Consider the following 16,719-nt stretch of genomic DNA (forward strand, 5'->3'; position numbering starts at 1 on the left):
GAGGTTGCGATTGTTGGGATAATTGTTGCGATTATTGTTGTAATTGCTGTTGTTGTTGTATTGGTGATTCTTATCACCGTTTTCCTCCCACTTTCTTTTGACTTGCTTCACATTGGCCTCTTCAGCAGTCTGTTCTTTAATTCTTTCTTCAATCTGGTTCACTAGTTTGTGAGCCATTCTACATGCCTGTTGTATGGAGGCGGGCTCGTGTGAACTTATATCTTCTTGGATTATTTCCGGTAATCCTTTCACAAACGCGTCGATCTTCTCTTCCTCATCTTCGAATGCTCCCTGACACAATAGGCACAATTCTGTGAATCGTCTTTCGTATGTGGTAATATCAAATCCTTGGGTTCGTAACCCTCTAAGTTCTGTCTTGAGCTTATTGACCTCGGTTCTGGGACGGTACTTCTCGTTCATCAAGTGCTTGAATGCTGACCTCGGTAGTGTGTACGCATCATCTTGTCCCACTTGCTCTAGATAGGTATTCCACCATGTTAACGCAGAACCTGTGAATGTATGCGTAGCGTACTTCACTTTGTCCTCTTCAGTACACTTACTTATGGCAAACACCGATTCGACCTTCTCGGTCCACCGTTTCAATCCGATCAGTCCTTCGGTTCCATCAAATTCCAAAGGTTTGCAGGCAGTGAATTCTTTGTAGGTGCATCCTACACGATTTCCTGTACTGCCAGATCCAAGGTTATTGTTGGTATGTAGCGCAGCCTATACTGCGGCTATGTTTGAAGCTAGAAAAGTACGGAATTCCTCTTCATTCATATTCACGGTGTGTCGAGTAGTCGGTGCCATTTCCTTCAAAATAGTCAAATGGAACAAGTTAATCATACAGAATATTAAGAGTAGTTAATAGTATTTCGTAGCATAATATGAACTCATTTATAAAAGCTTTTTCTTCATATTAGCGTTTTATAAGTTTAAATTCGGGTAGTACCTACCCGTTAAGTTCATACTTAGTAGCTAATATACAATTCAACTACTACAATTCTATATGAAAAACTGATTGTAATAATATTTCGCGTTCAAACTTTTATACAATATTTTACAAACTTACAATACCGCTTATTTTACATAAAGCATGAAATATAGCACACAATAACTTTGATACAAGATAGTTGTGAAGATAATTCTAGCTAGTACACAAGTCGTTCAGCAAAGGCAATAAAGACACGTAATTCATACGTCCATAAACAAGTCATGCATTCTGGTTTTACTAGGACTACTTCCCATCCTTGGTCTTGTGGAACATAACCGTTATGGCCGTTGATAAGACAGCGTGTTGTAACGTCGTCAAAGGGACGAGGGTTACGTAATGACCAACAGTCTCGTAATAACCTAAAAACCTCATTTCTTACCCCAATTACCGACTCCGTCACTTGTGGGAACGTTTTGTTTAATTGTTGTAGCCCGATGTTCTTGTTCTCACTTTGGTGAGAAGCGAACATTACTAACCCGTAAGCATAACATGCTTCTTTATGTTGCATGTTAGCCACTTTTTCTAAATCACGAAGTCCTATATTCGGATATACTGAGTCAAAATAATTTCTTAACCCGTTGCGTAAAATAGCATTTGGGTTCCCCGCAATATATGCGTCAAAGTAAACACATCGTAACTTATGGATTTCCCAATGTGATATCCCCCATCTTTTGAACGAAAGCCTTTTATAAACCAAGGCATTCTTGGAACGTTCTTCGAATGTCTTACAAACTGATCTCGCCTTAAATAGTTGTGTCGAGGAATTCTGACCGACTCTAGACAAGATTTCATCAATCATGTCTCCGGGTAGGTCTCTTAAAATATTGGGTTGTCTATCCATTTTGTGTTTTTATACTGTAAAATAGACAAGAGTTAGATTCATAAAAAAAATACTTATTAATACAAGCAGTTTTTACATATATCATAAAGCATAAGCACACTATATTACATATATTACACCACACGAATACAACTATCTTATTCCGACTCGCTCGTTTCTTCTTGTTCGGTTTTGGTTCGTTTTGCCAAGTTTCTAGGGATATATGATGTTCCCCTAATACGAGTCGTCGTTGTCCACATTGGTTTAGAAAAACCTGGTGGTTTAGAGGTTCCCGGGTCATTGTTACAACTTAAGGACTTCGGGGTTTGACGATACATATAAAGTTCATCGGGGTTGGAATTAGATTTCTCTATTTTTATGCCCTTTCCCTTATTATTTTCTTTTGCCTTTTTAAATTCAGTTGGGGTAATTTCTATAACATCATCGGAATTCTCGTCGGAATCCGATTCATCGGAGAATTGGTAATCCTCCCAATATTTTGCTTCCTTGGCGGAAACACCATTGACCATAATTAACCTTGGTCGGTTGGTTGAGGATTCTCTTTTACTTAACCGTTTTATTATTTCCCCCACCGGTTCTATTTCTTCTTCCGGTTCCGATTCTTCTTCCGGTTCCGACTCTTCTTCCGGTTCCTCTTCGGGAACTTGTGAATCAGTCCACGAATCATTCCAATTTACATTTGACTCTTCATTATTATTAGGTGAGTCAATGGGACTTGTTCTAGAGGTAGACATCTATCACATAATATCAAACACGTTAAGAGATTAACATATCACATAATATTCATATGTTAAAAATATATAGTTTCCAACAAAAATGTTAAGCAATCATTTTTAAAGAAAACACGGTCGAAGTCCAGACTTACTAATGCATCCTAACAAACTCGATAAGACACACTAATGCAAATTTTCTGGTTCTCTAAGACCAACGCTCTGATACCAACTGAAATGTCCCGTTCTTATTGATTAAAAACGTTCCATATTAATTGATTTCGTTGCGAGGTTTTGACCTCTATATGTGACGTTTCTCAAAGACTGCATTCATTTTAAAACAAACCATAACCTTTATTTCATCAATAAAGGTTTAAAAAGCTTTACGTAGATTATCAAATAATGATAATCTAAAATATCCTGTTTACACACGACCATTACATAATGGTTTACAATACAAATATGTTACAACCAAATAAGCTTCTTGAATGCAGTTTTTACATAATATCATACAAGCATGGACTCCAAATCTCGTCCTTATTTAAGTATGCGACAGCGGAAGCTCTTAATAATCACCTGAGAATAAACATGCTTAAAACGTCAACAAAAATGTTGGTGAGTTATAGGTTTAACCTATATATATCAAATCATAATAATAGACCACAAGATTTCATATTTCAATACACATCCCATACATAGAGATAAAAATCATTCATATGGTGAACACCTGGTAACCGACATTAACAAGATGCATATATAAGAATATCCCCATCATTCCGGGACACCCTTCGGATATGATATAAATTTCGAAGTACTAAAGCATCCGGTACTTTGGATGGGGCTTGTTGGGCCCGATAGATCTATCTTTAGGATTCGCGTCAATTAGAGTGTCTGTTCCCTAATTCTTAGATTACCAGACTTAATAAAAAGGGGCATATTCGATTTCGATAATTCAACCATAGAATGTAGTTTCACGTACTTGTGTCTATTTTGTAAATCATTTATAAAACCTGCATGTATTCTCATCCCAAAAATATTAGATTTTAAAAGTGGGACTATAACTCACTTTCACAGATTTTTACTTCGTCGGGAAGTAAGACTTGGCCACTGGTTGATTCACGAACCTATAACAATATATACATATATATCAAAGTACGTTCAAAATATATTTACAACACTTTTAATATATTTTGATGTTTTAAGTTTATTAAGTCAGCTGTCCTCATTAGTAACCTACAACTAGTTGTCCACAGTTAGATGTACAGAAATAAATTGATAATATCTTGAATCAATCCACGACCCAGTGTATACGTATCTCAGTATTGATCACAACTCAAACTATATATATTTTGGAATCAACCTCAACCCTGTATAGCTAACTCCAACATTCACATATAGAGTGTCTATGGTTGTTCCGAAATATATATAGATGTGTCGACATGATAGGTCGAAACATTGTATACGTGTCTATGGTATCTCAAGATTACATAATATACAATACAAGTTGATTAAGTTATGGTTGGAATAGATTTGTTACCAATTTTCACGTAGCTAAAATGAGAAAAATTATCCAATCTTGTTTTACCCATAACTTCTTCATTTTAAATCCGTTTTGAGTGAATCAAATTGCTATGGTTTCATATTGAACTCTATTTTATGAATCTAAACAGAAAAGTATAGGTTTATAGTCGGAAAAATAAGTTACAAGTCGTTTTTGTAAAGGTAGTCATTTCAGTCGAAAGAACGACGTCTAGATGACCATTTTAGAAAACATACTTCCACTTTGAGTTTAACCATAATTTTTGGATATAGTTTCATGTTCATAATAAAAATCATTTTCTCAGAATAACAACTTTTAAATCAAAGTTTATCATAGTTTTTAATTAACTAACCCAAAACAGCCCGCGGTGTTACTACGACGGCGTAAATCCGGTTTTACGGTGTTTTTCGTATTTCCAGGTTTTAAATCATTAAGTTAGCATATCATACAGATATAGAACATGTGTTTAGTTGATTTTAAAAGTCAAGTTAGAAGGATTAACTTTTATTTGCGAACAAGTTTAGAATTAACTAAACTATGTTCTAGTGATTACAAGTTTAAACCTTCGAATAAGATAGCTTTATATGTATGAATCGAATGATGTTATGAACATCATTACTACCTTAAGTTCCTTGGATAAACCTACTGGAAAAGAGAAAAATAGATCTAGCTTCAATGGATCCTTGGATGGCTCGAAGTTCTTGAAGCAGAATCATGACACGAAAACAAGTTCAAGTAAGATCATCACTTGAAATAAGATTGTTATAGTTATAGAAATTGAACCAAAGTTTGAATATGATTATTACCTTGTATTAGAATGATAACCTACTGTAAGAAACAAAGATTTCTTGAGGTTGGATGATCACCTTACAAGATTGGAAGTGAGCTAGCAAACTTGAAAGTATTCTTGATTTTATGAAACTAGAACTTTTGGAATTTATGAAGAACACTTAGAACTTGAAGATAGAACTTAAGAGAGATCAATTAGATGAAGAAAATTGAAGAATGAAAGTGTTTGTAGGTGTTTTTGGTCGTTGGTGTATGGATTAGATATAAAGGATATGTAATTTTGTTTTCATGTAAATAAGTCATGAATGATTACTCATATTTTTGTAATTTTATGAGATATTTCATGCTAGTTGCCAAATGATGGTTCCCACATGTGTTAGGTGACTCACATGGGCTGCTAAGAGCTGATCATTGGAGTGTATATACCAATAGTACATACATCTAAAAGCTATGTATTGTACGAGTACGAATACGGGTGCATACGAGTAGAATTGTTGATGAAACTGAACGAGGATGTAATTGTAAGCATTTTTGTTAAGTAGAAGTATTTTGATAAGTGTCTTGAAGTCTTTCAAAAGTGTATGAATACATATTAAAACACTACATGTATATACATTTTAACTGAGTCGTTAAGTCATCGTTAGTCGTTACATGTAAATGTTGTTTTGAAACCTTTAGGTTAACGATCTTGTTAAATGTTGTTAACCCAATGTTTATAATATCAAAAGAGATTTTAAATTATTATATTATCATGATATTATGATGTACGAATATCTCTTAATATGATATATATACATTAAATGTCGTTACAACGATAATCGTTACATATATGTCTCGTTTCAAAATCATTAAGTTAGTAGTCTTGTTTTTACATATGTAGTTCATTGTTAATACACTTAATGATATGTTTACTTATCATAATATCATGTTAACTATATATATAACCATATATATGTCATCATATAGTTTTTACAAGTTTTAACGTTCGTGAATCACCGGTCAACTTGGGTAGTCAATTGTCTATATGAAACCTATTTCAATTAATCAAGTCTTAACAAGTTTGATTGCTTAATATGTTGGAAACATTTAATCATGTAAATATCAATCTCAATTAATATATATAAACATGGAAAAGTTCGGGTCACTACACCAACCACATAGTTGCTCACTTTAACAAATATAGGAGGTTCGAAAGACAATTACTTGGCATATGATTCAAACTTCTAATACAAAATCATAATAACATAAATTTATAAATTTACTAGTATAGGAAACTTGAAAATAGTGATTGGAATCATTGTATTTATTCTAGTGTATTGGAACAAGAATCTGCAGTCACATTAACACAGTGGTCTGAAAGTAAATATGATCATCGGCTAAAAAGAGGAAATTGATTCATTAAGCTGAAAATCTATAATAAAAAAAAAAAAAAAATGAATCCCAATGCACATTAAAAAAAATAGAAATTTATGCAGAATAAAACAAAGTACCTGAGATAAGTTTGAATTTTTTTCAAACGAATTTGATGACTGTTCAAACGGCACAAGCACACTCCATTTAATATATAAGAAAGGTAAGTTGTGTTGTTATATATCAGCAGAAAAAATAATTTGAGATGGCCTTCAGAAAACTACAGCATGAACGAGGTTCAACAAGCTAGTCACCATAACCAGCAGCTGGGCTACGATTCTTGATCAACTGTATTTGTTTAATGTACTGTCAGAATGAGTATATACATATATATAGTGGTAGGTACTATGAGAACTCAAATATGGCTAAGAACTATGAGAACTTCGTACTCGAACATTTATGGGCACGGTCGAACAAAAAAAAAACATGAATTCAAACAAAAATGGATGAATTCGAACAATTTTGTCCATGCTCAAACATATTTTCGTTCTACAATATATTCTACATTCTACATTTCATGAATTAGAACAAAAAAAGGCCAAGTCGAACAAAAATCGTTATGTAGAACAAAGGTGATTTCATATACATCTGAAAATTGTTCAAACATAGCCAAAAATGTTCGAATTTTTTTATTTTTTTCTGAAAAAATTATCTTTTTAGGCTCTCTTAATATGCAAATAGAAGAAAACACAAAAACAAAAAAAAAAAATAACAAATCGTTAAAAAACTGGTGATGAATGATTAAATTAATCATTCATCAAACGAGTGATGAATAATTATTTATCATTCATCACTCGTTTTGATGAAAGCTAAATCAATCATTCATCACGATTATTATCATTCATCGCCAATTTTTGAACAATTTCGAATGTTTTTGGCTTATAAAGAGAAAATTGGATAAATGGTCCATGTGGTTTACACGAAATGGGGTAAATGGTCCCTGAACTTCATTTTCGTCGTTCTTGGTCCTTGTGGTTTACAAAACGAGGGTGGGTAGTCCCTGTCAGTAACGGCCGTTAAAAATGTCCGTTAAATTCAGTCATGTGCGATGCATGTGAGGGTAAAACCGTCATTTTCTCATCCACCTACCCTCATCTGTCTTCTTCCCCATTATTATTATATCCACCTACTCTCATATGTCTTCTTCCCCATTATTAATATTCATATGATGAATTTCATCTCAAATAAAATTAAGTTTCGTGATTTCTATCATCTTCAACAGCAATTCATTCGAAATTTCTACATTAAACACCGTTCTGATCTTGTGATCTTCGTCGGTCAAACCGAAAGTCAAAAAATCGATTTCTCTAGATCATTCTATCAGTTTATAGATCAAATTAATTACATATTCATGTTCCTGGATATTTGTTTAAGCTATATGAAGCTTAAAATCAAATTAAAACGTCAAGGTGCTCATGAATTTTTAGATCTACGCTTGAGGACCGCAAAGGGAGATTCAAAATTGGAACGATTCAGTAATGATTCGGTTAAAGAGATGACTTTCGAGTGTTACTGATATGATTTGAAGTAGTTTTCGTGTAGGAATCTGCAACTAAAACACACTTAATCTCAAAATTCGAAGTTCATATTCTTTTGAAGATATACTTACTGTTCATCGAAGTTTCATGAAGATGATGCAGTTTTGGATCAAGACACTTCACAAGATATCTTAATCGCGGGTCTAGAGATGCAGTCCGATTGATTTTGTGACTTAATTTGGTGATTGGCAGACTTCGATGTTCAACAGATGCACATATTCGTACGAGCAGGTACTTCCATAGCTATTAATTTGGTGATCTGCTAACTGCATCGTTTGGTGGATTGGGGTCGAGTTTTGAACTGTTTTTGAAGAACGCCGCTAACAGCCACCGTGAGCCGCCGCCTGAAACTCGCCGGATTATGCTGTTAATTACACTATTTCCAGGTTTTTGTGTAGGGTTTTTTTCATGTACATACTACCATTTTGTGTAGGGTTTGTATCATTATTAGTTGAGCAACGAATTTAGGTGTTACAAAAACTCGATGAGAGTATAGAATTTGTTGGGTTTGGATTTGATAAAAATAATAATTGAGTATTTCAGTTTAATTGAGTATTTGTTGGGTTTAAATTTGTTGGTGGGTGATTAAATGGAACCCTAAAAAGGTGAAAGATGATGAGGATGGACTAAATGACGGTTTTACCTCACATGCATCGCACATTACTGAATTTAATGGACATTTTTAACGGCTGTTACGGACAGGGACCACCCACCCTCGTTTTGTAAACCACAAGGACCAAGAACGACGAAAATGAAGTTCAGGGACCATTTACCCCATTTCGTGTAAACCACAGGGACCATTTATCCAATTTTATCGCTTATAAAAATATAGATTAGGAGAGCATTTTGATGCATATTTATGATTATGAATCTAAATAAAAGTTTAAGAAAAAAGCAAAAAAAAAAAAAAAAAAATGATTTTGCTTATACAGTTTGGTACCCCTAAAGTCGCTTATCCCTGGATTTGTTCTAATATATATATATATATATATATATATATATATATATATATATATATATATATATATATATATATATAATCAAGAGGGAAGCACTTTTTTGGGGGAAGTAATTTTTTCCGTTTTTTGAAAAAACTTTGTTCACGAACATTATAGATTAAATGAAAATATGAACATTTAAAAAAGACACTTTGTGATGAATATCATTATTTTGGTGGAAAAACGCTCGAAGAAAAAAATAAAAACATTCAATGTATTGAATGTTTTGCTGCTGAGTTTTTTTTTAAGGGGATAGAAAGTAGGGTTTAGAAATTAGGGGTTTATAAATTAGGGTTTAGCTATTAGGGTTTAGAAATTAGGGTTTGGGGTTTAGAAATTAGGGTTTAGAAATTAGGGTTTAGAATGAATATTTTAACACGAACGGTTTAGAGTTCAGGGTTTTGGGTTGAGGGTTTACTCCGTAAACCCGAAAACCCTAAACTCTAAATCGGGCTAAATTCGAAAAAAACACTTCACACAAGATGAAAACAAAACGATGCAAATAAACTCAGCAGCAAAACATTCAATGCATTGAATGTTTTTATTTTTTTCTTCGAGCGTTTTCCCGCCAAAATAATGATATTCATCACAAAGTGTCTGTTTTAAATATTCATATTTTCATCTAATCTATAATGTTCGTGAACAAAGTTTTTTCAAAAAACGAAAAAATAAAAAAAATAATTTGCTTCCCCCTTCCCCCAAAAAAGTGCTTCCCTCTTGATTATGACCCTATATATATAGTAGTAGTAGGATCAAGAGGGAAGTAACCAATCGGGGGAAGCAATTTTTTTTTTTCTTTTAGTTTTTTGAAATAACTTTGTTCACGAACATTATAGATTGGATGAAAATATGAACATTTAATAAAGACACTTTGTGATAAATGTTTTTATTTTGGCGGGAAAACGCTCGAAGAAGTAATATATAACAATTATCGTGTTTTTCGAGCGTATGTGAGGTTTTAGATATTAGGGTTTATAGGGTTTAGATATTAGGGTTTAAAAATTTAGGGTTTAGGGTTTAGATTTGGATTTAGATTGAGTTTTTAACACGAACGGTTTAGAGTTTAGGGTTTAGGGTTTGGTGTTTTGGGTTTATGGAATAAACCCAAAACACCAAGCCCTAAACCCTAAACTCTAAATCGGGCTAAATTTTACTTCACAAAACATGAAGAAAAAAACGTTAACATTCTTCACGAACAATATTATCTTGAATGTTATTTTTGTCGATCGTTTTCCCACCAAAACAATAACATTTCTTTATATATATATATATATATATATATATATATATATATATATATATATATATATATATATATATATATATATGGAAGATCTAAAATGATAATAGCTGCAATTTGAACCAATTGAACCAGATAAAGAAAATGCATGAAATAATAGGCAATAAGAAAATTTATTAATGATTAAACCTTGTAGAAGTATTTCTTTCGTAGTTTAATGGCAGTGCGTATGCATCTCTTAACTCTAATCTTCAGCATATTATCATTGAATATCTGCATAACAAGTGAATCAATATTAAAAAAAGTGGCACATATCATGTGTAAGGCACAAAAAGTAACAAAAGTTAGCTACGAGAACATGTGTAAATCACATATTGCTTATGAAACTAAATACAATCCACATTATTTAAACAGATTTAAGGAACTAAAAATAAAGTGATGATTAAAAAATATACATACAGATCCTTAGTTTAAAAAAAGGGGGGGGGGGGGGGGGGGGGGGGGGGGGGGGGGGGGGGGGGTGGGGTTAGTCCACCTGCCTTTATTAAATCATCAATTGAACGAGTTTCTCTCATGATCTTATGGCGGTTCAGAATAAGAATTGCTGCAACACAGAAAATGGGTAATTCATCATCACCATTACCATTACCATTTCTTGATGATGATGATGATGATGATGATGATGATGATGATATTATAGTGCATATCTGAAAACTCTGATTTTTTGACCACAGGCTCTTTGTCAACCCACAAAAAGGATGATGATGATGATGATGGTTTGATGTCGATTTTATTCCATTGCTTCCGGAATTTGACCGCTCAGTTGAGCCACCCTTTGAAACACTAGTATTTTCATTATTATTATCAACAATAATAATTTCCTCCCTCCTCTTAGCTGTTGTAGTAGTTGATTCAGAGTCCTGCGGGATCTGTAGAACCAGAAGTTCCGGACAACTATTCTCTAGATTCAAGGCTAGAAATTCATCAAAGTCAGCAGCCCACATCATCTGCTACAACAAAATTCAAACCAAGTAGGAATAATAATTTTCAAGCTTAAAATCTAGCCATAGCCAGTATCATAACAAGAAAAATAAAAACCAAATGGAATTAATTTTCTAACACTACAATTCCTTCCCTTTTTTTCATTTGTTATCTGACTACTGAAAATCAAACTTCTCCACACACAACGTATAGGTTGTAACTCGTAATTAGTCCAATAAATATATATGTGTCATCCCCGTTTTAGTGTTAAATATTATACCCATCATACGTAGCGCTGACGTTATCTTATTTAGTGTTTAATTTTGTCAATGTAACAAAAAGTGAGCAAACCCCCAGATTATCTTAAAGCATCTCTACGTTTCTTTCTTACAATTTAGCAGAAGCTGTTAACAAGCGCTGGATTGAAATCAGCTGTTAACAAGAGCTGGATTTTGGGATTTCACTGAACTCGGGGTCTAACGGTTATTATATATATATATATATATATATATATATATATATATATATATATATATATATATATATATATATATATAGTCGTAGGATCAAGAAGGAAGTACCCATTCGGGGGGAAGCGGGGGAAGCAAAAACTTTTTTTTTTTTTTCGTTTTTTGAAAAAACTTTATTCACGAACATTATAGATGAGATGAAAATATGAACATTTAGTAGAGACACTTTGTGATAAATGTTTTTATTTTGGCGGGAAAACGCTCGAAGAAGTAATATATAACAATTATCGTGTTTTTCGAGCGTATTTTGAGGTTTTAGCTATTGGGGTTTAGATATTAGGGTTTATAGGGTTTAGAAATTTAGGGTTTAGGGTTTAGATTTAGGGTTTACATTTAGGATTTAGATTGAGTTTTTAACACGAACGGTTTAGAGTTTAGGGTTTAGGGTTTGGTGTTTTGGGTTTATGGAATAAACCCAAAACACCAAACCCTAAACCCTAAACCCTAAACCGTAAACTCTAAATCGGGCTAAATTTTACTTCACAAAACATGAAAAAAAAACCTTCATATTCTTCACGAACAATATTATCTTGAATGTTATTTTTGTCGATCGTTTTCCCGCCTAAATAATAACATTCATCACGAAGTGTCTCTTCTAAATGTTCATATTTTCGTGTGATCTTGATGCCGGAAAAAAAAAATTTCAAAAAAAACGAAATTTTTTTTTTTTTTGCTTCCCCCCGCTTCCCCCCGATTGGTTACTTCCCCATTGACCCTGCCCCTATATATATATATATATATATATATATATATATATATATATATATATATATATATATATATAGGGGCACGATCCATGGATAAGCTTAAAAGGAGTACAAACGGGATAAGCAAAATAAAATTTTTTTTTTTTTGAATTTTTTTTACATTCATAAATCTGCATTAAAATGCACCTCTAATCAATTTTTTTCATAAAAAAAAAAAAGTTCAAAATCTTTCAAAAATCGATGATGAATGGTAAAATTAACCATTCATCGGGTTAATTTATCATTCATCTTGTTTACGATGAATGATAAAATTAATCAATGCTAAAAAAAAACCAGATGAATGGTTAAATTAACCATTTATCTGCTTTTTTTAACATTGATTAATTTTATCATTCATCGCGAACAAAAAGAATGATAAATTAACCAGATGAATGGTTAATTTTACCATTTATCAACAATTTTTACCATTCATCATCGATGTTTACCATTCATCATCGATTTTCGAACGATTTTGTTAAAAAACTTTTTAAAATTTTTTCGTTTTCTTCTATTTGCATATTAAAGGATCGTTTTTTTAAATAAAAAAAAATTTGAAATTTTACTTATCCAGTTTGTACCCCATTTAGTGCTTATCCATGGATTAGTCCACTATATATATATATATATATATATATATATATATATATATATATATATATATATATATATATATATATATATATATATATATATATAGGGGCAGGATCAATGGGGAAGTAACCAAGCGGGGGGAAGCAAAAAAAAATAAAAATTTCATTTTTTTTGAAATTTTTTTTTTCCGGCATCAAGATCACACGAAAATATGAACATTTAGAAGAGACACTTCGTGATGAATGTTATTATTTAGGCGGGAAAACGATCGACAAAAATAACATTCAAGATAATATTGTTCGTGAAGAATATGAAGGTTTTTTTTTCATGTTTTGTGAAGTAAAACACCAAACCCTAAACCCTAAATCCTAAACTCTAAACCGTTCGTGTTAAAAACTCAATCTAAATCCTAAATCTAAACCCTAAATCTAAACCCTAAATCCTAAATTTCTAAACCCTAATATCTAAACCCTATAAACCCTAATATCTAAACCCTAATATCTAAACCCCAATAGCTAAAACCTCAAAATACGCTCGAAAAACACGATAATTGTTATATATTACTTCTTCGAGCGTTTTCCCGCCAAAATAAAAACATTTATCACAAAGTTTCTCTACTAAATGTTCATATTTTCATCTCATCTATAATATTCGTGAATAAAGTTTTTTCAAAAAACGAAAAAAAAAAAGTTTTTGCTTCCCCCCGCTTCCCCCCGAATGGTTACTTCCCTCTTGATCCTACCACTATATATATATATATATATATATATATATATATATATATATATATATATATATATATATATATATATATATATATATATATATATATATATGTATGCATATTATTAGGAGTTCTTCATAAGTTGTCATTTGGAGGATGTTCTAAATAAAGATAGAATAGAATATGACATGCTTAATTTATGTCTCATGGTCAACACATATCCGCTTAATCAATCAATATAATATAATAAATGGCACTAAGCATCACTTTAGGTATATTAGATTCTTTTTAGTTAGTATTAAGGTTCCTGTACGTCATATCATTTTATATATTAATAGCATTCAGGTGAATGATTCAAATAAGCAAATACACAATTATAGCCACGCGTGGTTTCAGCCACAATATACCATATGATAATTAATAATTTGATATAATTCCTAGTTGTGAACAAAGATAAACAAAAGATTTATCTTGTATTCCTCATCTCGATATAATAAGTTGTACACTATGCCGACTTTTAGAAGAAATATGAGGGGTAACCGAAAGGTCTAACAAGAATCTTCTAGAACAAAGTACTTAAAATAAATAAACATTCATTCATGTATGTATTCTTTAAAGTACTTATAACTAGTCAAACAATCAATCAATAAAACGTACCTCCCACATGCAAAGAACGTCAGTGAAAGATAACTCCCTGCGGAAGAGTACTAGAAGCATCCGGAAGGCAAAATGAAGGCTTTCAGCACCTATTTGTGATAAGTGACCAAACATATCCCTGTCTACATGTTCTAATATATGCCAAAGTGCCTCCAGTTGCTTCATCACACCTGTTGTTCCTTCCATCTTAAAATTTTCATGCTGGATTCGAATTCGATGGATGGATTCACACACACAAAAAACAAATTAAACACACAAGTATTATTTATTAATTAAACACACTAAAAAAAGTGAAGTTTAGATATACCATCCTCCTTAGAAGCATTTCAAAGCACCAAAAAGCATCAGCATCATCCTCAAAGAGTACAATAAAAGGAGATAACAGATCACTCATGCCTGCAATCAGAATTGCGTTATTTAATACTTAAAGAGAATGTATGTATCTTCTAGAAAAAGCAATTAAGAAGATGGGAGAAACAAGTAGTTAGTTAGTTAGTAGTTAATACCTTGACAATATCCTGTTGCAGGATCAACCCACGCATAAACAGCAAGAATATCCGACATCCGAGCTAAATTTTTTGTATCCTCATAAAATTCCAGATGGCTATCTGTTCTGACAACATCAACAACTGGCCAAAGAAAACAAAAGAAGCAATAACTACCTATTACAGTATATTAAAAAAACAACCAAGGGTGGCTATTTTGTCAATTGTACTTACGAATTGATAGATTGGGTTTGTGTTTAATCTTTAACAGGTGAAATGAGTCAAAAAAAAATTAAGTAGCTTATAAGAAAATGGGTCATATATTTAAACCATATAATTAAATTAACTAAAGAAAATCGGATTCAAATATTAGAAGTTTTTGTAATGATACGCCAACTAATTAAATAGAATCCTTTTTTTTTTTTTTGAAGTATATTATTGCGTTAGCTGACCCAACACAATTTGGCACACCAACCATTCATAATAAATTTTACAAAGTGTATTGTATCACCACCCATTCTGACCCGTTAATCGACCCACCTGACCCGACCCATCCATTTTGCCATCAGTAGGAGAAACATAATGAGATCGAGGGATGGAATAAAAATCAACATTTCTATGTCTAATGATATACCACTAGAGCATTAACCACCTATTTGGTGTAGAGTCCAAAGCCACTCAGATACTCTGTCATTACTCATTGAAGATCTTCCATGGGATTTCACTGGGTCCACAGCAACAGGGATTTCACCTACATTCGTCTTTTTTTGTATGTCAACCTTTTCTAATTCAAAGTCCAAATGACTAGAAGACGTAGCTACTTCAGTTCTGGAGTTGTTAATACACGTAGAAGAATTGTTAGATGACGAAACAACATCCATTACTAGATCTACGTTGTCATTAATCTGAAAGTCATACACATGATCATCTTCTTCTTCAAACCTTAGCTTACGCCTTGTAAAAAGTCTTTCATCATCATCATCATCATCATCATCATGTGTTTTATTATTACATTCATCGTTTTCATCTATAGCACTCTTTTCAAATAGATTGGTAACTGGTAAAGGAGGAAAATCATAGTAACTGGAAGTTCTGTATTGTGATCCATCATCCCCTTCACTTGTTGATTTTGGATAATTGTCACTGCACGGAGTACAAGAAGAAACAGAATACGAATCATCAAAATCGACGCTTTCTCTTCGAGGATGTGCAGCACATGAAGTTTGATTACAAATATCATCATCTAATCTTTCAGAAACGTCATAATTTACTTGTTGAGGTTTACTTCTCTCATCTTCTTCTTTAGCCATTGTTGTCCTCATATCCATGACTTTTGACCCCACAACATAGGCCAGGGAACCAGTACCTATGCTAGAATGCATTGATTGACATTGCTTAATAAGATCTCTATACCGTTCCCTGCATTTGAATTTTGAAGTTTCTATCAAAAAAAATGAAATGGTTGCTCTATCAGATAGTAAAAAAATACATTCATAAACAGACACACATCTATATAATAATATCCTAGTGTGATTATGGAACCGTGAGACGGTTTTAAGATCAAGACGGTTCTAAGATCAAGTGTGAAAAATCACTGACCAAGTTTATTACAATATAGAAAAAAAAAACCAGACAAAATAAGAATAGATATGCTTAGCATCTTAAAACCCCCAATGTCTCGATACTCATCAGAAACAACGAACTATTCCAACCAATTTTTTATTGACATGCAATCAATATGTGACACAAAAGGCCCAGAAAAGCTGGTAGTTGGTAGCAAACAACATATTAGTGATCAAAGAAAAAAATAAACAAAGTTGTCACTATAATGAGCATTAAGATGAGCAAGTAAAACGTTAATAGACATAAAAAAAATAAAGCACTTGGTGAAAAGGGTAAGACCTCCTTGCAGTCCGTAACCTTGTCCTGTAATCTGCAGTACTAC

At 32.5% G+C, this 16,719-nt stretch overlaps 1 protein-coding gene across 5 annotated transcripts in view; it reads right to left on the reverse strand.

Annotated features, from left to right (window-relative positions):
* Positions 1-6,158: 6,158 nt before the first annotated feature.
* Positions 6,159-16,719, reverse strand: part of LOC139891789 (rab GTPase-activating protein 22-like) — a 13,048-nt gene continuing 2,487 nt past the window's right edge. For 3 of the 5 annotated variants that reach the window (XM_071874771.1, XM_071874769.1, XM_071874770.1), the window contains exons 4-11: positions 16,677-16,719; positions 15,427-16,193; positions 14,796-14,918; positions 14,597-14,685; positions 14,290-14,490; positions 10,600-11,067; positions 10,250-10,333; positions 6,318-6,572 (exon numbers count right to left, since the gene is read on the reverse strand). The exon at positions 16,677-16,719 is cut by the window's right edge and continues 61 nt beyond it. In XM_071874771.1, coding sequence (XP_071730872.1) covers positions 6,531-6,572; positions 10,250-10,333; positions 10,600-11,067; positions 14,290-14,490; positions 14,597-14,685; positions 14,796-14,918; positions 15,427-16,193; positions 16,677-16,719 — 1,817 coding nt within the window. In that variant the 3' untranslated portion in view covers positions 6,318-6,530. Of the gene's footprint in view, positions 6,286-6,317; positions 6,573-10,249; positions 10,334-10,599; positions 11,068-14,289; positions 14,491-14,596; positions 14,686-14,795; positions 14,919-15,426; positions 16,194-16,676 lie in introns of those variants that run through there. The other 2 variants (XR_011773838.1, XM_071874772.1) reach the window with 2 other exon arrangements.

This window comes from Rutidosis leptorrhynchoides, chromosome 2 (assembly GCF_046630445.1).
Source record: "Rutidosis leptorrhynchoides isolate AG116_Rl617_1_P2 chromosome 2, CSIRO_AGI_Rlap_v1, whole genome shotgun sequence".
NCBI classification, from domain to species: Eukaryota; Viridiplantae; Streptophyta; class Magnoliopsida; order Asterales; family Asteraceae; genus Rutidosis; species Rutidosis leptorrhynchoides.